At 39.4% G+C, this 22771-nt stretch overlaps 1 protein-coding gene across 1 annotated transcript; it reads right to left on the bottom strand.

Annotated features, from left to right (window-relative positions):
• Window positions 1-6156: 6156 nt before the first annotated feature.
• LOC110942025 lies at window positions 6157-21435 on the bottom strand. Its single transcript, XM_022183717.2, has 11 exons — window positions 21286-21435; window positions 8649-8982; window positions 8354-8569; window positions 8173-8265; window positions 7940-8062; window positions 7498-7863; window positions 7232-7318; window positions 7012-7149; window positions 6804-6926; window positions 6487-6732; window positions 6157-6416 (listed from the first exon to the last, which is right to left on the bottom strand). The coding sequence occupies exons 2-11, from the start codon at window positions 8976-8978 to the stop codon at window positions 6288-6290; spliced, it is 1851 nt and encodes a 616-aa protein (XP_022039409.1). The 5' UTR covers window positions 8979-8982; window positions 21286-21435; the 3' UTR covers window positions 6157-6287.
• Between the last annotated feature and the right edge of the window lie 1336 nt (window positions 21436-22771).

Genomic DNA, 22771 nt, shown 5'->3' with positions numbered 1-22771 from the left:
ACGCCATGACAGTAGTGGCGTTGTTGGGTTGAAAGATTTGGTTGTCCTTCACTGCATCCACAACCAGAAGCCTCTCGATGTTCCTTACCTCCTACTGCGAAACATGCACTTGAACCGCCTTGCTTCTGCTCCACCAATCTTCTTCGGGGGATGGGTGTACCGTCTTTTCAAGCACTTCACGAATATCCCAAGGTCCTTCGAAAGGAGTCCATGGTCGGGCCGGGTCGATTATCACATTTGCCGAGCCATGAACTTGCTTTATGAAGCGGAGGACAGGACGGTGAGCTTTCAGAGGACGCAAGGCTACGCATGGAATCCGCAGGAGGCTCTAGTTCTTCATGCACCACCTCCCCATTTTCAGTATCCACCCCAAGGCGATCCGGGTCAATCCTCCTCTCAAGGAGGTGGTTTTCCTAACTTTCAAAGTTTACATGATCTTTTGCAGGAAAACCTTATGTGCACCAGGAACACCAACAACCTCGCCAACAACACATACCACCGGGTTGGAGCTATCGAGCGCAGCGTTAACGATATACAAGATGATATCGGTAACATCCGGGAGTACATGGCGAGGCATGGGGGCGGAGGTGATGGAAGTGATGAAGACATGGAATAGGAGGCTTGGAGGAACAAGGGGCTGGCTGGTGATGAGCCCACAGGTTTGAATGCCCTTCTAATCTATCAAACAATTCATGGCCTGCGTGCCATTTGTCGAACAATTTACTTTCCCTAACTATTTTTTATCTTTATTTTGTTTTATGTTTGGATAATGTTTAACAATGGTAATTTAGGATGGTTTGTGCTTGGTTGGTTGGTATTGAATGATTAAACAGGTGCAATGCAAGGGTTAGAGTGCTAAACATTAGCACTTGCAGCCCCAGGATGGAGAAACCGGGAGAAAAACCTATTTTTCGGGCTAACAGACTGTCCACACGGGGACGTGTCCAGCCGACACGCCCCCGTGTCCATCTCCCAGATCTGCTGTTTGGCTACTGACCTGCAATTTTTTGCCCGACACGTGGCCGTGTTCACCCAACACGCCCCCGTGTTCACCTTCTGTAAGTTTTCGTTACTGGCAGTTCACCACGGGGCCGTGTCCGCTGAACACGGGGTCGTGTCCAGACTGCCAGTAACATAAATCTTTGCTTTTTAACCCACTTTTATACATTCTAATCAACCAAAAACATTATTTTTGGACACATTGAGGACAATGTGTAATTTAAGTGTGGGGGGGATGCTAAAACCTTGAAATTTTGCAAAATCCTAAACACAAGCCTTACACAAAACTCTATTGGAACCGCTAAACACCCCAAATTTTTTCAAAAACTTTTTCAATTTTTTTATTTATTTACTTGTCTTAGTTTAAGTTGGGAATAACAAGTTCTAAAAAGGTTATATTTTTACAAGTTTACAACCGATAGCGTCGTGATAAAAAAGGAACCAACATAAGAAAATTATGAAACGGCATAACAAGTCTAGTTTAAAATTCGATTATATATGCTTGGTCACATTAAAAACCCATTCCCACAAAAGTGAGTTTTGAGCCTTTATTGAGCATAAAAATACACATATTTAGATTAAATGCTCATTTTTCGTTTCTTGTGTGAATAGCCGCTCGGTCCTTACAAATCTAGAACTTGCCACGACGATACATTCCAGGTCCTTACCAACTTAAACCCAAGTAAGTAAATGATGGAGGCATTAGGACTAACCATTTTTCTTTCAAAACCATTATTTTTCATTTTTTTTTACCTACCCAAAATCCTCCTAGATAGCCCCTTTGAGCCTAAACCTTTCATTTCATTACCCCAAAACCCTTTTTACCCACCAAAAACCTTTTTATTTATTTTTTTTAGCAACAAGTTCGCTTTTTCGTAAAAATCGCCTTTTTATGTGACGAAAAAAAAAATGATGATGAAGTCAAAAACAAACAAAAGCTATAAAAAGCTTGTTTGGAGAAATACTTCAAAATAAAAGTCACTAAAAATAAGGTACTTCACGAAAACCGACGCTTGTTACGATTTTCGCCCTTTTTACTAACCACTAACCAACCACCCACCTTTAAACCCAAGCCTTCACCCAAAAAGTCCTCTTGATATTTACAAAGGTAAAAAGTTAAAAAGGAGGAGGATTGATTGCTTGGCAAGCCTATGGAAGACGTAAGTTCCGTGCCGCTCTCGAGTGATTCACTAAAAATATACACCTTCGGCCGAGTGTTGAGTGATCTCCCGTGAGGTATGTGAACTTGTATATAAATGGAATTTTAATAAGGCATGCTATGCCCAAATAAGTAATTCATCTTATGAAAAGTTCAAAATAAATCATAACGAATAGGATTGTAAATAAATAAAAATAAAACCTATAAAAAAACCTTGGATTCCCGACACTCTAGGACAAGCTAAAAAACTTCTCTTCTACCTATTCCATTTGGGAGTGTAAGCCACATTTAAAGAGTTTTGCTTGAGGACAAGCAAAAGTTCAAGTGTGGGGGTATTTGATGTGTGTAAAATGCAACATATAAAACACATCAATTAAGGCATAAAACTAACCCTTTTTAGTACTAATGTTGGAAAAAGAGTGTTTTTGTCTTCCTTTTGTATTTTCAGGATGAAATGAGCTCAAAATCACAAAAGAAGCAAAAAGACAACTAATTCTACCATAAATACAAGAAAAGGAACAAAAGTGGACTGCCCGGACCCTCAACGGCATCTCCCAAGGCAAAAGAAAAGAAACAGAGTCTGAACACGCCCCGTGTCCAGCGAACACGGGGGCGTGCCCAGGAAGCAGCAGAAAAGACAAACCAGTAGAAGCTTCCATTGCCCACCACGGGGCCGTGTCCAGCGGGCACGGGGGCGTGGTGAAAGTACAGCAGGCGCATTAATTGTAATTCGCAATTACAATTAATGAGGAGAGAGAGTGTCAGGCGGGCACGGGGCCGTGTCCAGCGGACACGGGGCCGTGTCCAGCCTTCTGTTCAGCCTATAAATAGAGGAGCTTGGCTTCATTCTCTCTCATCCCTTGGCACACCACCTCTCTCACACTTCATCCACCACCCACCACCACCATAACACCATCATCCACCACCATCATCCATTGTCCATCGTAGAGTGTGTGAGTCGTCTCGGGATCCAAGATTGATCGTAAGAGTTCTTGACAATCAAGGCCATGTTTGCCTAAGTCTCTTACATCACTTGGTGAAGACAAGTGTTTAGTATAATACTTTTTATTTTTAATCTTTTGCACTTTTTATTTGGTTTTGTATTAATGACTTTAATAACTAGTTACTTATGTTGAAGGTGATCTTTCCTTATCGTTTGTCCGTGGTGTCTTGGCATTATTTTACTGTCTATATAAAATAAAAGATTTTCACCATTCATATCTCCACGGTCTATATGGAGGTATGTTGGCTACCTGGTCGGGGGTTAAGGGAACGGTTTGGTAAGGGTCTTGCCCTTGTTCAGCGTTTAGAGGTCCTGCTTGGGACCTGGGTCAAATTTAGTAGGATCTCCTTCAATGCCCATAGGTATTGGATGGCGGGGATCCAAACTCTTTGACCCCCTCATAAGTTAACTACTATTAATACTATAACCCGGCTATTTAGGACTGTATCCCTGCTGACTCAGACTACTTAGCCGAGGGTAACGTCACCGCCAAAAGCGGGGCCTACCACAATTTGCATTAATAACTTAATTCATTATCTTTCAATAATCCGACCCTTTAGGATTGTATCCTTGCTGACTCAAGCTACTGGGTTGAGGGTAACGTCACCTTCAAAAGAGGGGCCTACTACAATAACTAAGATAATCTCTTAAACAAGTGCAAAAGTGCGAAAATAATCAAAGGTTATACTAATACACGTGTCGGATCCAAGTGATTCATCTTGTCTATCTGTTTTTTATTTTTATTTTTATTTTCAGCATTTAGTTAGTTTTTATTTTTCTTAGTTTAAAACATTTTTCTAACTTTTTGATTTGATTAGACGTTGAGGATAAACCGGTATTAAAAGCTCTTGTGTCCTTGGACGACCTCGGTATCTTACCAACACTATACTACGTCCACGATGGGTGCACTTGCCCATATGTGTGTCTAGTGTTAGTGAATATCGTGTTTTATAAATTTAAAACTTGGCTAAAAGTGTAAAAAGGGCTTAAATATATATCTAAAAACATATATACACTGACACGCATCAAAGTTCTACTTTCAAAAAAAAAACTTTCCCCTATAAATCTTATTGTTGTTCTTTAATCGAACCTATAATAATAAGAGTAAATTACTATTTTTGTTCATGTGGTTTAGCCAGTTTAACCCTTTAAGCCTAAAAAGAAATATTTTGATATATCAAACCCTAACCCTGATGTTGCATTTTATAATAGTTTTGGCTCATAACACTAACTTTGTTACTTTTTTGCAGTTAAGTGTAAGGATAGTTAGGTCATTCTTAAGGGTTATTTTTAATAATTACAAACTTCTTTTAATATTTAAGAGATTATTAATGCAATTACTCAAGTTTTTTTTTATTATTTCGTTATTTTCACAATTATTATTATTTGTCAAAATATTTTTAAATATATAAATAAATACGTATTTTCTTTTACCATTTGTTTTTATGAACGTCTTTTTTAAAATAATATGTTTTTAACCTTTTTTAAAACCCTGTATTGTTTTTAAAATTGCTACTTTTTAAACATTTTGTTTTTTAGAAATTCACTACGCCAAAAAAGGCTTACGGCCACACAAAAAAAGAGTGACCATACGCCTTTTGTCACACTTTTTTTTTTCAACTCAAGTGTGACCAAAGGTCCAGTCATCATAGGTATCATACGGCCACATTCACGTTTAGTGGCCGTAGCAACTTTAAAGTGTGGCTAAAGGGTACCACTATCTCTTGCTGGAAATCAGACGTTATGTACAATAAGTGTGGCTAAAGGGTAACAACAGCCACATGAATTTATTGTAAATGTGGTTGTTTCTATTATAAAGTCACTTAAAAGTTTGTTTTAGCCACATCAATTAAAAAAAATGTGGCAAAAAGAGTTGTTGTAATTAAGCATTCCATTTATTAAGTAAGACTAAATGTTTGGAACGGCCACATAAACTCACTGTAAGTGTGACCGTTTTATTATTTAGTCACATATGTTTACTATAACTGTGGCTAAAAAATATTTCTAGACACTAAAAACAACTTTGTAATTTTATATGTGACTATTGTCTAACCTTTAGTCACACATAAAATTTTGTAATTTTAAGTGTGACTATTGTTTAACCTTTGGTCACACATTTTTTTTTTCACATGACATATGTTATTATTCCGTCACACAAAAGTAATAAAGTGATGATAGCGTGGCTAATGTTTATGTAAAGCTACATGAAGTTTTGTGGTTTTAAGTGTGGCAATGGCTAATATTTGGTCACTTATAATTTACTTTCTCATGACATTTGCTATCATTTCGTCACATAAAGTAAGGATAATGTGGCTAATGATTATGTAAAGCCACATAAAACTTTATGATTTTATGTGTGGCTATCATCTAACCTTTGGCCACACAAATTCATTTTGTGCATTATAGATGCTATCATTCTGTCACAATAAAAAATCAAAATAAGAATGGTGTGGCTAAAAGTTATGTAAAGCCACATGAAATTTTTTTTCTTTCTAAATGTGGCTATTGTGTAATCTTTAGTCACACATAATATTTTTTACCCATGGCGTTTGCTAATATTTCGTCACACCAAAATAAACACAATGGCGATGGTGTGACTAATGATCAAGTAAAGCCACATGAAATTTTGTAATTTTAAATGTGACTATTGTCTAACCTTTGGTCACACGTAATCTTTTTTACCCATGACAATTGCTAACATTTCGTCACGGCAAAATAAACAAAGTGACGATGATGTGACTAGTAATTATATAAAGCCACATGAAAATTTGTAATTTTACTATGTGGCTATTGTTTAATCTTTGGTCACACATAATTTGTTTTTACATAACGTTTACTATGATTTTGTGACACTAAAAGATAAAATGACAATGGTGTGGCTAATGTTTATGTAAAGCCACATGAACTTTTGTGCTTTTAAGTGTGGCTTATGGCTAACCTTTAGCCACACATGTATATCCAAATAATAAAAAACAATAATAAACATGAGAAAACCTAAAACCAAATAATATTAAAATTAATAAACCAAAATATGTGCACGATAATACCAAAAACTAAACTTCTAATAAAAAACTATCTACAAATGTTGCAAAAGGAAATGATTGTAAACATAAAATAAGTACTAGTTTAAAGTGTTTTTCTTGTTCTTCTTGCTCCCTGTTTTTTGATGTCATCTAGCGTTGTAAAACACATCTTTTGCTTTTTAGCGACTTGAGTTGTAGTGTTTTGTGTTTGAATGCTTGATAGATTTGGTATCTGAAACAAAAAACATGAAAACAAATATCAATAGCTAGAGTAATTAATCATATATTAATAAAGAACAAACCTTTTGGCTAGTTTTGACAAGGTATTTTGGCCAAGCAACAAAAGTATTTAGTGCATCCCCAACTGTTTTGACCTCACATGATTCTACCGGTAGAAATGCTGCTTCTTTTACAACTTTATCAATAGAAACTCTATAGCAATTATCTTGTAGTGGAACTCCATGAATGCTTTGTTTTCCCGTTGACAAATGAATTGTACCATAAGCCACACAGTTGTTCATATTTATAGTATATAGAGTACACTTGATCTACAAAAAAAAATTTTATATTAACATCTTAAGGTTAAAATCAATATAAATATGTATCTCGTAACACATACCTCTAGAACATTTGTTGAATGTGTATTATGTATATTTTCTTGTGATTCCAACTGCGATGATGTCCCAAGAAGTGAAGTCTCTTGCGTAGACAAAACACCTTTTTTTCTAGTTTTCACATTTTCCTAAAAATATTGAATTAATTAAGTTATAGAAAATCAACAATCACACATAAAAACTATAAAAAATACGAAATTGTCAAACACTTACCGTTATCATTTCTTTTTGCACCATTTTAGAAGTGTTAGCATGAGAAGTGACTTCTGTTTGCACTACTTTACTTGATATGTTAGATGTGGTAACATTAGTATTGTCCTTTGATCCAGTACTATTGTTCATAGATTTTACCTACAATTCAAATAAATGTGTTATGAAATATCAATAATTACATGGAAAATTATAAAAAAAATAATGAAATTATCATACTTACCGTTGGTGCCATTTCTTTTTGCACTATTTTAGATGCGGTAGCATTGGCCTTATGCTTTGATCCGTCATGTTTATCCAAAGAATTTACCTACAAAATGTAACAAGGAAGCAATACAGATAATACGATTCGATAAAACAGGGAAAATTTCTAAAATTGTAATGCACATGGTAAATTTATATAAATAGGTTGCTATTTATGGTAGCTAACAATGGTTAACATTTGAAAACTATTAAGGTATTAATTTGCTAATAAAATAAGTCACTTACTTGTGTTTGTGACATTTTGTCTGCAGATAATGAACATATTTGTAATGTTTGTCCTTGTGCAGCCAGATGAGCTAAAACTTGATTAAGTGTGTTATTTGTTTCTGCCATCTGCATCGAAAGGGTCTTAATTTGTTCATCTTTTTTCCCACGCTCAAGTCTCTCGTTATGTAGTTGAAACTCCAGTTGTGCAATTCGTTCTTTTGATGATCCTTTTGTTCGAGGACTCTGCCAATATCTACTAGAAGTCACTCCATAACCAACACCTTTTAAATACCCACCTTTTTCTTTGCCAAATACTAATGTGAGTGCATCCGTGCCCGGATCAAGGTTCACGGATCCATCTTTAATTTGCGTTTCAGTGTCAATCTGTAGAAATTGTTAACAAATAAACATGTATTATAGTAATTAAAAATAAACCAAAAAAGTTTAAAGTTGAACTTACTATTTTATCAGCTATGTCTTTTACATCAACATTCTTGTATTCTCCATTTTTGTTTTCCCTTGCTTTCCTCCACATTAAAGCACGAGAGGGGATCTCATCAACTGAAAGTTCGTTATTTTGTACCTTGTAATATATACAACAAAAATAACGGACACACACATCAGACATACAAACAAAAAATCATTATAAGCACAAAAAAAAAAAACAAACTTTAATTGAAGAAATGAAGTTACCAGTTTTTCTCTTAGATAAGCATACCCTCCTCGTCCCAAGTGATGATCATAAACGTATTTTGATCGTGCTGTTTTTCTCTTATTTGACACATCCTTACAACAAATTTGTAATTATTTCATTAGAGTTTAAAATTATATTTAAAATAAAATAATGATGAACATTAGAATAAAAGATTAAAACCTTAAACTCGTCTGATTGTGTATATGTTACAAACTTGTCCCAGTCTGTTTGCTCCACCATTGAACGATACCTCTTAGGAATTCGTGCAAGTTTCTTTGGTTTACCTAAGTTAGGTACTATGTATCCCGCATATACTTTTCTTCTAAAATTTCGAAGCAGGTCACCAAGCCGAGTCATTACAAAACGCCTACGACATGCATCAATGTCATAAAAACGCTGCAATATATAATACAAGTTGTATGTTAGTCACATGAAAATGTAAAAATACATTTATAATTAAGAGAAAAGAATTAACCGTTATTTCCTCCCACAGTTTATCCTTTACTTCTGTTGGCACTGTTTTCCATGCTAAAAACCTAAATCCGACATGTTCTCTTACTAGGTCTCCCAAAAAACTTGAAAATTCTGATCTGTATTCCCCAGAAAACTTCTGCAATTCATCAAATGTAACTTTGTGTTTTTTTCCACCCGAGTTTGTAAATGCTGTTCGCATTTTTGGTAACCTGGTCAACCCCCTCTTTGGTGTTTTTGTTTTGTGTGCTGTCAAATCCATATCCGAGAAATCGCTTTCAGATTCACCTGTCAAATCCCTATCCGAGAAATCGCTTTCTTCTTCAACTTCCATGATGCTAGAAATGAGTTTGACAAAAGTTGTTATTATATACAATAAAGAGAATGAATAAATTTTCCAGAAATGAGAACTGGAACCGGACCATTTAAAACTGGTTTGGAACCGGGTTAAATGATTCTTGTTAGAACGGGTTGTCAACTAAATCTCAAATTAACTAATTTACACCCCTTTGATTAGAACTAGCTACCATGCGGAAAAATCAAAGAAAATGGCATACTAGAACAAAACAGTAGAACTCCTTTGAGCCATGAAATAACTTCGGCACAAAACTAAGATGTTGCTAGAAATAAGTGCAACCATTACCAGAAAATAAAACTTAATCGCCAGCAAATGGGATTGTGCATAGAAGCTACGGTTTGATGTCAAAACTAATGCAAGCAATTTTGAATTTATTATCAAAGACCACTAGAACTACATTTTACATGGGGGGTAATGTTCTATGAAACATAAAAAAATAAGTATTGTGTGTCCAAATGACATGATAATGAAATAACATAAATGTTTTCTATACATCTAGGGGTGTGCAAAAAACCGAATTAACCGACCCATAACCGAAATAACCGAAATAACCGAAAAAACTGAACCGAATGGAAAACCGATGGGTCGGTTTTTAATTTTTTGAAAACCGATAATCATGGGTCGGTTATGGTTTTGTACGTTTCTATAACCGCCATAACCGAACCGACCCACTAGTTAGTAAAGTCATGGTTAACCGACCCATATACATAACCGATCCAATCTTATATGTTGGAGCCTGAAAGAATACCAAAGGACCACATTGAATTAAACCAATAAAATAATTTGGTTCTCGTTTACATATTGTTTCTGATTTTGTTTACGTTTATGTATAATTTCTGATTTTGTTCTCGTTTACGTATTGTCTTCCGTCGTATCGATTACGTATTGTTTCTGATTTTATTCTCGTTTGCACCTTTAACTAATTTTGTTCTCGTTTGTTTATTGGCTGCATAATAAACTGCTGTTTGTGGTGTTATTTCCTGATAATAAACTGCTGTTTGTTTATCGACTGCATAATTAACTGATAAAGTAAAAGGAGTACATATTTCCTGGTTTCTTTTTCCATATTAAGGTTTGTGGATTTGTACTTTAATTCATCATCTTTGGTCACGTATAATCCTCTATTTTTATATAAATAAATCATGATAAAATCGACATTTATTCAAAATAATTAAATTCCATCACTTTATTCTATATAGGGGTGCAAACGAGCCGAGCCGAGCCCGAGCTCGACCAGGCTCGAGCTCGAGCTCGTTTAACATATGAAAGCTCGAGCTCGAGCTCGGCTCGATTCGAGCTTTATTTCTGAAGCTCGAGCTCGGCTCGATTCGAGCTTTATTTCTGAAGCTCGAGCTCGGCTCGAATTTAATTCTTCAAGCTCGAGCTCGGCTCGGGCTCGACTCGTTTAGTAATTTTTAATTAATTTATATTAATAATAATAATTATTATTATTATAATATATATAATTTAGTTATTTTTTATATTTATATAAATGGTAATTATTATTATATAAATATATGTTTAATATATTAATAAAAAATATATATAAATAGAAAGCTCGATTAGGCTCGCGAGCCGGCTCGAGCTCGATAAGCGAAGCTCGGGCTCGGGCTCGTTTACTAAACGAGCTTGTTTTTAGGCTCGGGCTCGAGCTCGAGCTCGTTTAAGCTCGGCTCGTTCGAGTTTTTTTTCGAGCCGAGCTCGAGTAGCTCACGAGTAGCTCGGCTCGTTTGCACCCCTAATTCTATAATTAGAATCTGCTGCTAGTTTTCCATAAACAAATCAAAGTATCAAACTATAGTGTTTTTCTAATATGTGTTTTACTTTTAAAAACAGAGCATTTAACTATCAAACCTTTTTTTACCATCTCATTTTTACCCTTTGAATAATAATAAATTATCATCATTTAACTATTGTTTTACTACTCTTAAATATTGAGCTAAATTTAGCTAGACCCAAGTTCATGGTTAACCGACCCATAACCGACCATCATAACCATCAAAACCGCCATAACCGAAACCGCCATAACCGAGCGGTTATGGTTATGACTTTTCAATAACCGACATCTCGGTTATGGTTATGGTTATGGTTATGTATAATACATCTATGATGCTAATTTAGAGGCCCTGAACATTATATGGGATACAACAATGCCTGTTATGAGAGAAGCATGAAGGTGCAGTAATAAAATAATACAAGCATTTAGCAGCCAGTAACAACATAAGCACATGTAACAACTAACAAGAGCATGGCCTGCAATTTTCTGAAGAACTTACAACAACCTATTCTGAAAGGATCCAGACACTAATAACTCACATCCTCTATTTGTCCTGTTAAACCACATAGACTACCTGTCACACCCCCAAATTCCACCTGCGGATAACACCCGCTTCGAGGGCGTGACTGACCAGGATCCAGCCACCAATTATACTGAATAATTAAGTTGATAACAAAAGTAATACTTACTAACCATAAGATTAGCAAATATCAAGTTCAGAGTTTAAGGTTTTAAGTTCAAACAGTTAATAAGTAGCGGAAGCATAAGTAAGGCAGTTTAAACAAAGTTCATAATTCACAATAAGGTAACACCCAACACAAGGGTGAACAGACACTACACGTTCCCAAGCAGCAAGCTCCTTCGTCACGGGTTACCTGCAAAGCATGCAGTAAGGGGTCAACAATAATGCTGAGTGAGTTCACTAGTTGTCCAGTTTTAATTACCAAAAACTTGTTTCGCCAGTTAATTTATCCGTTTATACATGCCATGGGGAGCTACCCCAAAAGTTAGCGACTAAACTGTTTTTCCAATACCGAACACTAGGTAACCGTTGCGTATCCGCAGGATGCCCCGATGTCAATGTTCTATCATCATTGACGGATGTCTGAGTACATTAGTTCACGACCGATCCCAAACCAGGGCACGGTGTGAGGCTGGTAAACACCTAAATAGCGCTATCAACTAATAACCCGTTCGCCTGACCCCGGCGACTAATCGGTATTTGTAGTAGGGACTTGAGTGATAGAGTTTCGTTTAGTGCCGTTAGTTGCAATCCGTATAAACAGTAATTAACCAAAAGGTTTCCCAATACCAGGGAAGGAAAAGTAAGTTTTGTTCCCGATAACTAGGGAAGGTATGTAAATGGCATCCCCTTTTACCAGGGGATGGGGTTGTTTTAGTCTCGTGTCCCAAACCACCGGGACGCATGCTTTTAAGTTGTGAACTCACCTTGGGTTGCTCGGTAGATTTGGGTTACTTGGTCAAACACGCTGGTCACCACGTCCTAACATGGTTACCGGTATAGGTCAGGTTCGGTATACAAGCATTCACGTAAAACACATACTGGCACGTAACATACATACAAATAAGCAGTCGTTGGGTTATTGGGCCGGCCTAAACAATTAAGCAGTCAACAGCAACACATAATCCAGTCAACAGATAGCCCAAGTTAACACATATCGGCCCAAAAACCAAAATGGACAGCCCACTCGCAACCAGAAGATCTCGAGTCGCAACCAGGTGGTCTCGGCTTGTCACGTTATGGTTGCGAGTCGCAACCGTGGTCTCGAGTTGTCACGTTTTGGTTGCGAGTCGCAACCGTCGTAGTCTCGAGTCGCAATCGTGTGGTTTCGACTTGTCATGCTATGGTTGCGAGTCGCAACTGCGTGGTCTCGAGTTGGAATGCTGTGGTTGCGAGTCGTAATATGTCCCTTTCATGTACACGTGATGATGCAGATATGACAGTCCAAATTGTACCAAGAATTCAGGCCCAGATTAGGAAACAACCAATAATATTTCACTAACACTTTTCCTAATCTGCCCATATACAACAATAGATCAAACATTACCATTTTAAAATCTTCAAACTATCTTCAACAAGTTCATCAAGTTCATAGTTTTTCTAGGGTTTTCATGTTAATCATAACCATGCATTTTGAACCAAAATCATATATTTCAAACAAGATTGTCATGTAAGAACAAGAAACATATTATTTGGAGCCGAAATCTTAAGTCTAGCAACATCATTTTGCAAGAATAATAAAGCATAATATGTTTGGCTATGAACACTTTTAAACTACCCTTTTTCTTGCCATTTAAACATGTTATCACATATATTCAACTTCACAAATCATCCTAAATTCATACATAACACTATGAACCAAGCATACAAGTCCATTCAACATAACATAAATCCTATGCACAAGGATAATACTAACCGGTTGTGAAGAAGAAGAAGGAGCCGAAAACAAAGAGAAAGGAACCGAGAAGATGGAGTGTCCGAGTGATGATCTTGACCGAGTTTCTTGTCCGAAATCCTTGAGCTTGGACCGAGATTGGAAGAGTTTGGATGTTGTTTTGGGGTTTTCTAGTTGAGGGGGATTAGAAGTGTGTGTGTTTGTTGTTTGTGTAAAATGAAGGAAATAAGGAAAGGTGGGATATATATACAAGGGGTGGTTTTCGGGTTGGGCTTGGGGTTTCGGCCCAAACCGGTTACGACCCAAAGGCCCACTCGCAACCGGGTGGTTGCGAGTCGTGGTCTCGACTCTCATACACACATATATATATTACATACATATCGCACATAACATGTAAAAGTCACATTTTCATTTAATAATATTTATATACACAAAATATTACAAGGTGTTCGTTCGGAAAAAACCTCGAGTGTCACATTATCCCCAAGTTTTAAGAACTTTCGTCCCGAAAGTTGAAGCAGCCACTGCCAAGCTAGCGTGTTTCAACGGGGTGTCACATCATCCCCCCGTTAGTTTGGAATTTCGTCCCGAAATTCGGTTGTAGCTTCAGTGCTGGGGTTTTCGTTTGGGAACAACTGGGGATACTTGGACTTCATCTGGTCCTCCCGCTCCCAGGTAAACTCTGGGCCGCGTCGTGAGTTCCAACGAACTCGCACAAGGGGTATCTGGCTACGTTTGAGGGTTTTGATCTCTCGATCCATGATCTCAATCGGTTCCTCAGTAAAGTGTAGCTGTTCATCAATAGTGAGTTCCTTAAAAGGAATCACAAGTGTTTCATCCGACAAACACTTCTTTAGGTTAGATACGTGAAATACGTTGTGTACCGCGCTCAGCTCCGCAGGCAGGTTCAATCTATAAGCAACCTTACCGATTTTCTCGGTAATTTCGAATGGTCCAACATATCGTGGATTCAGCTTGCCTCGTTTACCAAAACGAACCACACCCTTCCAGGGTGAGACTTTAAGTAGAACCCGGTCCCCGACCTGGAATTCTAGCGGTTTCCTACGCTTGTCAGCGTAGCTCTTCTGACGGTCACGAGCTGCCGCCATGCGTTGCCTGATCTGGGAAATCTTTTCCGTTGTATCTACCACCAGTTCTGGGCCTGTGAGTTGACTATCACCGACTTCCGCCCAGCAAAGAGGTGATCGGCATTTACGACCGTACAATGCCTCAAAAGGTGCCGCCTGAATGCTAGTGTGGTAGCTGTTATTGTAGGAGAATTCCACCAGCGGTAGATGCTTCTCCCAGTTCTTGCCAAAATCGATCACACACGCCCTAAGCATGTCTTCCAGGGTTTGGATGGTGCGTTCAGACTGCCCATCCGTTTGCGGGTGATAAGCGGTGCTCATGTCCAAACGTGAGCCAAAGGATTTGTGCATAGCTTGCCACAACTCGGAAGTAAAACGAGCGTCTCGATCGGAAATAATAGAAGTTGGCACCCCGTGCCTGGAGACTACTTCCTTTAAATAGATTTCTGCCAAGGTAGAAAACTTGTCTGTTTCCTTAATAGCCAGAAAGTGTGCAGACTTAGTCAATCGATCTACTATCACCCAAATAGTGTCATTCCCGCGTTGGGATCTAGGTAGCCCTGTAACAAAATCCATGGAAATCTGCTCCCATTTCCATTTCGGGATTTCCGGTTGCTGTAGTAGGCCTGCTGGTTTCTGATACTCGATCTTGACTCTTGCACAGGTCAAACATTTGCCAACATAGGCTGCTATGTGGGCTTTCATGCCAGGCCACCAGTATGTGGTTCTTAAGTCGTGGTACATCTTATCTGCACCAGGATGTACTGAATAACGGGACTTATGGGCTTCGTCCATCACAAGCTCTCGTAAATCTCCGTAAAGTGGGACCCAAATGCGCCCTGTCACATAGTAGGCGCCGTCTTCTTTCTGTTCTAGTTGCTGTCTCGATCCTCGCAGGGACTCAGCCCTGATGTTTTCCGGTTTCAGAGCTTCGATCTGGGCATTTCGGATCTGGGTAGGAAGACTAGACTGGATGGTAAGTTGTAATGCTCGCACTCGCTTTGGTATAGTGTCTTTTCGGCTGAGGGCGTCTGCCACAACATTGGCCTTGCCCGGATGATACTTGATGGCGCATTCATAATCATTCAAAAGTTCGACCCATCGACGTTGTCGCATGTTTAATTCCTTTTGCTTGAAAATATGTTCGAGACTCCTGTGATCGGTGTAAATGGTGCACTTGGTACCGTACAGGTAATGTCTCCATATCTTAAGCGCAAATATCACCGCTCCTAGTTCCAAGTCGTGTGTTGTGTAGTTCCTTTCGTGTGTCTTGAGTTGTCGAGATGCATAGGCAATAACTTTCTCGCGTTGCATCAACACGCAACCGAGCCCATGAATAGACGCATCGCAGTAAACCACAAAGTCGTTCGTCCCTTCAGGTAACGAGAGAATAGGAGCACTACAGAGGTTATCCTTAAGCCTCTGAAACGCGGTTTCCTGAGCTTCACCCCACTTATAAACCATACCCTTCTGAGTAAGAGCCGTGAGAGGCTGAGCGATCTTTGAAAATCCCATGATAAATCTTCGATAGTATCCCGCCAGTCCCAAGAATTGGCGGACTTCAGTCGGAGTCTTAGGGGTAGGCCAATTCTTTATAGAGTCAATCTTAGCCGGGTCGACGTGGATTCCATCCTTGTTAACCACGTGCCCCAGGAAATGGACTTCTCGAAGCCAGAAGTCGCATTTCGAGAACTTGGCATACAGTTGCTCATTGCGAAGGAGTTCGAGGATAAGGCGTAGGTGCTGTTCATGCTCTTCCTGACTTTTCGAGTAGATCAAGATGTCGTCTATAAACACGATCACGAATTTGTCGAGGTAGGGTTTGCATACCCGGTTCATGAGATCCATGAACACTGCAGGGGCGTTGGTCATTCCGAAGGGCATAACGAGGAATTCATAATGACCATAACGAGTTCTGAATGCAGTCTTGGAAATATCTTCATTACGGACCCTTAACTGATGGTAGCCTGATCGCAGGTCAATCTTAGAATAGTAGCTTGATCCTTGCAATTGATCGAATAGGTCGTCGATTCGCGGGAGAGGGTAACGATTCTTGATGGTGACCTTGTTCAACTCACGATAGTCAATGCACATTCGAAACGTGCCATCCTTCTTCTTAACAAAGAGTACCGGTGCTCCCCAGGGTGATGAACTAGGGCGAATAAACCCTTTATCCAATAGTTCCTGTAGTTGCGTCGAGAGTTCCTTCAATTCTGCGGGGGCTAGTCGATAAGGCGCACGAGCTATAGGCGCTGCTCCGGGAGCTAGCTCGATTTGGAATTCGACCTGACGATGGGGAGGGAGTCCAGGTAATTCCTCAGGAAATACCTCGGGGTAGTCACGCACTACTGGAAAGTCTTCAATCCTCTTTTCCCTTTCCTGCGTGTGGGTAACAAGTGCCAAGATAGCGGTGTGCCCTTTTCGTAAGCACTTCTGGGCCTTCAAGAACGAGATAATGCCGGAGATTTCTCCACCTTTGCCACCTTGTACAATGAGGGGTTTGCCAGAACGGCGAGGAATACGAACTGCTTTCTCTTGACAGAGGATCTCAGCGCGATGCTTGGATAACCAATCCATACCAATAACAACGTCGAAGCTTCCAAGAGTAACAGGGAAAAGGTCGATACTAAATGTCTGACCAGACAACTCTAGTTTGCAGCCCTTGACAACATGTGAGGCCTCGATGTTTCTACCATTAGCTAACTCGACGATATGAGGAGAACTTAGCAACGAAAGCGGACGCTTAAGCTTCTTACTAATACGTAGGGATACATAACTAGCATCGGCACCAGAATCAAATAACACAGAAACATAACGATCATCGAGTAAGAACTTACCCGTCACAACATTGGGGTCATTCCTTGCTTCGCCAGCTCCAATCACGAAAGCCCTTCCTCTAGCACCATTCCCAGCATTGTTGTTCTGATTGTTGTTCCCAGCTCCCTGATTATTGTTGCGGTTCTGATTCAGTTCAGGGCAATCCTTCTTAAAGTGCCCTGTTGCCCCACATTTAAAACATGCTCGGTCGTTTCCCTGCTGCTGTTGCTGTTGAGGTTGTTGCTGATTCTGTCTTGTTGGGAACTGGCTTCTACAATCCTTGGCTTTGTGCCCCATTTTGTGGCATCGCTGACACTGGCCCTTGTTACATGCCCCATTATGGTGCCTGTTACACTTGTTGCACTTAGGGTAGCTTCCCCGGTAGCCACCCTGTTGCTGAGTGCCTTTGTTGTTTTCAGTTTTCCTTTGCTGTGCTGGGGCCTGAGTGGGGTTAGCATCCTTGCCCTGACTTCCTTCCCACTTACGCTTGCTGTCACTAGAAGTTCCGACAGTAGCACTGATCCTTTTGGGCAACCTGCCCTCCTCTACGGCCTGATCAGTGAGTTTGTGAGCAAGTCGAACGATCGGCTGAATGGTAGTGTGGTTGGCTGAAGTTACATGGCTTCGAATTTCCGGAGCCAAACCCTTGATGTACAGTTCGATTCTTCGATACATAGGTCGAGACATGTTTGGGCAAAGAGCAGCATAGTCATTAGACAGCTTGGTGTAAGTTTCAATCTCTGACCCAACCATCTTGAGCTCATAGTACTCGTTCTCAAGCTTGTGGATGTCATCCCGGTGACAGTATTCATCCTTAATCATATCCTTGAAATCCTCCCACGCAGTAGCATTTGCAGTTTCCAGTCCAAACATCTGAATCTGTGCCTTCCACCAAGAAAGCGCGCTTCCTTCAAGCGTAGCAGTAGCAAATTTCACCCAATTTGCAGGGGGACATTCGCAAACAGCAAAAACAGCTTCAATTTTCTCAATCCAATGCAGAAGACCTATGGCACCCTCAGTGCCGTTGAAAGGGAGAGGCTTGCAATCCATGAAGGTTTTGAAAGTACACACGGGTGGTTGCGCAGGTGCATACTGACCTATAGGGTGAGAAGCGAAACGTATAGGTTTAGAGGCGAAAAGTCGATGTGGCGGTAGGATCTAAACATCCTAAAACAACGAGCTTACCTATAGGGTGAGCTGCGAAAGCTGCAGCCACTGTGTTGAGTAGGTTAGTGAACTGAGCCTGCGTCATGTTGATGTTTCCTCTTCCGCGTCCACTCATTGTCTTCAAATCAGAAAACGCAGTATGAGTGTGATGCCGTAGTGTAACGAGAATGAGATAGAAAAGAGAGGTGTATCTATCTAATTAGACATACTAATATGTATAGCAAAACAGGAAACATAAAGTAAGCAAACAAGTAAACACTGGTCCGAGCTATGAGGTCAAATGTGTCGAGCCTTGCACTTGGAGTGTAGTGTCGTCGCGAGTCACGGGTTATAGTCTGGTTTTCTCCAAAAAGATTTTCCCCTTTTTAAAACCAAGTTCACTATAACCAATGGCTCTGATACCAATCTGTCACACCCCCAAATTCCACCTGCGGATAACACCCGCTTCGAGGGCGTGACTGACCAGGATCCAGCCACCAATTATACTGAATAATTAAGTTGATAACAAAAGTAATACTTACTAACCATAAGATTAGCAAATATCAAGTTCAGAGTTTAAGGTTTTAAGTTCAAACAGTTAATAAGTAGCGGAAGCATAAGTAAGGCAGTTTAAACAAAGTTCATAATTCACAATAAGGTAACACCCAACACAAGGGTGAACAGACACTACACGTTCCCAAGCAGCAAGCTCCTTCGTCACGGGTTACCTGCAAAGCATGCAGTAAGGGGTCAACAATAATGCTGAGTGAGTTCACTAGTTGTCCAGTTTTAATTACCAAAAACTTGTTTCGCCAGTTAATTTATCCGTTTATACATGCCATGGGGAGCTACCCCAAAAGTTAGCGACTAAACTGTTTTTCCAATACCGAACACTAGGTAACCGTTGCGTATCCGCAGGATGCCCCGATGTCAATGTTCTATCATCATTGACGGATGTCTGAGTACATTAGTTCACGACCGATCCCAAACCAGGGCACGGTGTGAGGCTGGTAAACACCTAAATAGCGCTATCAACTAATAACCCGTTCGCCTGACCCCGGCGACTAATCGGTATTTGTAGTAGGGACTTGAGTGATAGAGTTTCGTTTAGTGCCGTTAGTTGCAATCCGTATAAACAGTAATTAACCAAAAGGTTTCCCAATACCAGGGAAGGAAAAGTAAGTTTTGTTCCCGATAACTAGGGAAGGTATGTAAATGGCATCCCCTTTTACCAGGGGATGGGGTTGTTTTAGTCTCGTGTCCCAAACCACCGGGACGCATGCTTTTAAGTTGTGAACTCACCTTGGGTTGCTCGGTAGATTTGGGTTACTTGGTCAAACACGCTGGTCACCACGTCCTAACATGGTTACCGGTATAGGTCAGGTTCGGTATACAAGCATTCACGTAAAACACATACTGGCACGTAACATACATACAAATAAGCAGTCGTTGGGTTATTGGGCCGGCCTAAACAATTAAGCAGTCAACAGCAACACATAATCCAGTCAACAGATAGCCCAAGTTAACACATATCGGCCCAAAAACCAAAATGGACAGCCCACTCGCAACCAGAAGATCTCGAGTCGCAACCAGGTGGTCTCGGCTTGTCACGTTATGGTTGCGAGTCGCAACCGTGGTCTCGAGTTGTCACGTTTTGGTTGCGAGTCGCAACCGTCGTAGTCTCGAGTCGCAATCGTGTGGTTTCGACTTGTCATGCTATGGTTGCGAGTCGCAACTGCGTGGTCTCGAGTTGGAATGCTGTGGTTGCGAGTCGTAATATGTCCCTTTCATGTACACGTGATGATGCAGATATGACAGTCCAAATTGTACCAAGAATTCAGGCCCAGATTAGGAAACAACCAATAATATTTCACTAACACTTTTCCTAATCTGCCCATATACAACAATAGATCAAACATTACCATTTTAAAATCTTCAAACTATCTTCAACAAGTTCATCAAGTTCATAGTTTTTCTAGGGTTTTCATGTTAATCATAACCATGCATTTTGAACCAAAATCATATATTTCAAACAAGATTGTCATGTAAGAACAAGAAACATATTATTTGGAGCCGAAATCTTAAGTCTAGCAACATCATTTTGCAAGAATAATAAAGCATAATATGTTTGGCTATGAACACTTTTAAACTACCCTTTTTCTTGCCATTTAAACATGTTATCACATATATTCAACTTCACAAATCATCCTAAATTCATACATAACACTATGAACCAAGCATACAAGTCCATTCAACATAACATAAATCCTATGCACAAGGATAATACTAACCGGTTGTGAAGAAGAAGAAGGAGCCGAAAACAAAGAGAAAGGAACCGAGAAGATGGAGTGTCCGAGTGATGATCTTGACCGAGTTTCTTGTCCGAAATCCTTGAGCTTGGACCGAGATTTGGAAGAGTTTGGATGTTGTTTTGGGGTTTTCTAGTTGAGGGGGATTAGAAGTGTGTGTGTTTGTTGTTTGTGTAAAATGAAGGAAATAAGGAAAGGTGGGATATATATACAAGGGGTGGTTTTCGGGTTGGGCTTGGGGTTTCGGCCCAAACCGGTTACGACCCAAAGGCCCACTCGCAACCGGGTGGTTGCGAGTCGTGGTCTCGACTCTCATACACACATATATATATTACATACATATCGCACATAACATGTAAAAGTCACATTTTCATTTAATAATATTTATATACACAAAATATTACAAGGTGTTCGTTCGGAAAAAACCTCGAGTGTCACACTACCTCCCTTATTCCCATTTCGCCAACAGCAACTCCAAAGGAAAAAAACCAACCAACACAAGCACGCATACTGTCCAATTATATAACAGATCTACACCTTTAATTCGCAAACCTCTCATCAGTTCATAAGACTTATCACAATTTCATATAATTCTCAGATCTACACCTTCAATTCGCAAACCTCTCATCAATTCTCAGACTTTTCACAAGACTTTAATTCGAAAAACCAACCAACACAAGCACGCATACTGTCCAATAAATACGAAGAAAATAGGGTTCTTGCACTTACCTTAACCACGTCAGTCCTTAATTGGTTTTCAGAGCTCCGATTAACGTCTAAAATCGGATGGCTTCCGATTTATGTTCCTCTTCCTTCGGTTCGCGTTCAATCAGAGTAGAGATTAGACAAAAAGAGAAGAGGGGCATCAGTACGAGATGAGATGAGATGAGATCTGGGTATGAATTTTGGGAGGGAATCTATTTAGGGTTAAATGAAAATATAGGGGGAAAATAAAACTTAAGAGGAGGGAAATTAGAATTTTTTTAGGGGAAGTGGTGGGAAACGAAAATTAAAGGTACATTTATCATATATTACACAAAATAACAATAAATATATGATATTATTATATACATTTGTGTTTTTTAAGTAAATTTTAATTTTAATATATTAATTTCAGAAAAAAAATTAAAAAACTCGGGTTAAACGAGTTGTGTTCGGGTCAACCCACAAAAGTTTGGGTCATGATCATACTAATTTAGTCCCTATTGGTCAATTTTCCTATGGTTCATGTTGTTTTTCGGGTCGTGTCCGAAATTCATACCCATACTCACTAGAGCAGTGTAACAAGTAATTCACCTTAATTGCCTCTAAGTGACTACATTAGGTTCGTGTTATTTTTCGGGTCGTGTGAGAATTCACACTCTACTCACTGGAGCATTCTAACAAGTAATTCACCTTTATTGGCCCTGATTAAGCGTCATTTAGGTCAACAACCCTAACTAACCTTTATTGGGCCTAATTGACCATCATTGAGCTTAACAACCCAAAATGGCCTTCATTAGGCCTAATTGACCTTCCTTAAGCTCAACTAACTATCATTGAAGCTAACTGGCAATCATCAGACCTAGTTGACTTTCATTAGGCCTAACTGACCATCATTAAGCTCAAAAACCGCAATTAACCATCATTTGGCCTAAATGACCATAATTGGGTCTATTTGATCACCACTGGGCTTAGTTGGCCATCACTAAGCTTCAACAACTCTAATTGGCCTTCATTGAACCTAGTTTACCATCGTTGGGTCTAATTGGCCGTCATTGGGCCTAATTGACAATCATTGAGCTCAACAACCCTAACTGACCTTCATTGGGCCTAATTGACCTTTAAGAACCCAAATAACCATCATGGGCCCAAATGACTAATCTAATTGACCGGTTATACGAATTAACCGAACTGATTTATGCAACTGTATGACATGCTAGTGTCTATTGCAATCCAATAAGGCCCAATATCGTCCATTAAGCCATATATGACTTTTTGTTGTAAGATTTTTGTCGCATCATCATCATACTCAGTAAATCCCATCAATAGGAAAGCTAAGGTAGGAAATCTTTCACACCCCGATCCGCAGCGGACAAGGTGATCGGGGCATGATTTGTTGATACATATAATTTAGTTATTTTTTATATTTATATAAATGGTAATTATTATTATATAAATATGTGTTTAATATAATAATATAAAATATATAAACAGAAAGCTCGTTTAGGCTCGG

Source organism: Helianthus annuus, chromosome 7 (assembly GCF_002127325.2).
Source record: "Helianthus annuus cultivar XRQ/B chromosome 7, HanXRQr2.0-SUNRISE, whole genome shotgun sequence".
In the NCBI taxonomy this organism is placed as follows: domain Eukaryota; kingdom Viridiplantae; phylum Streptophyta; class Magnoliopsida; order Asterales; family Asteraceae; genus Helianthus; species Helianthus annuus.
This window is presented reverse-complemented; position numbering and strand designations above follow the sequence as displayed.

What these genes read in the sequence shown, in the direction of transcription:
- LOC110942025 (XM_022183717.2), bottom strand. Translation starts at nt 8,978, where the DNA reads ATGGAAGTTGAAGAAGAAAGCGATTTCTCGGATAGGGATTTGACAGGT. An exon ending in AACTGTGGGAGGAAATAACG is followed by an intron (nt 8,570 to 8,648) that starts GTTAATTCTTTT and finishes TATATATTGCAG; the next exon opens with CGTTTTTATGACATTGATGC. An exon ending in TGCAAAAAGAAATGATAACG is followed by an intron (nt 6,927 to 7,011) that starts GTAAGTGTTTGA and finishes CAATATTTTTAG; the next exon opens with GAAAATGTGAAAACTAGAAA.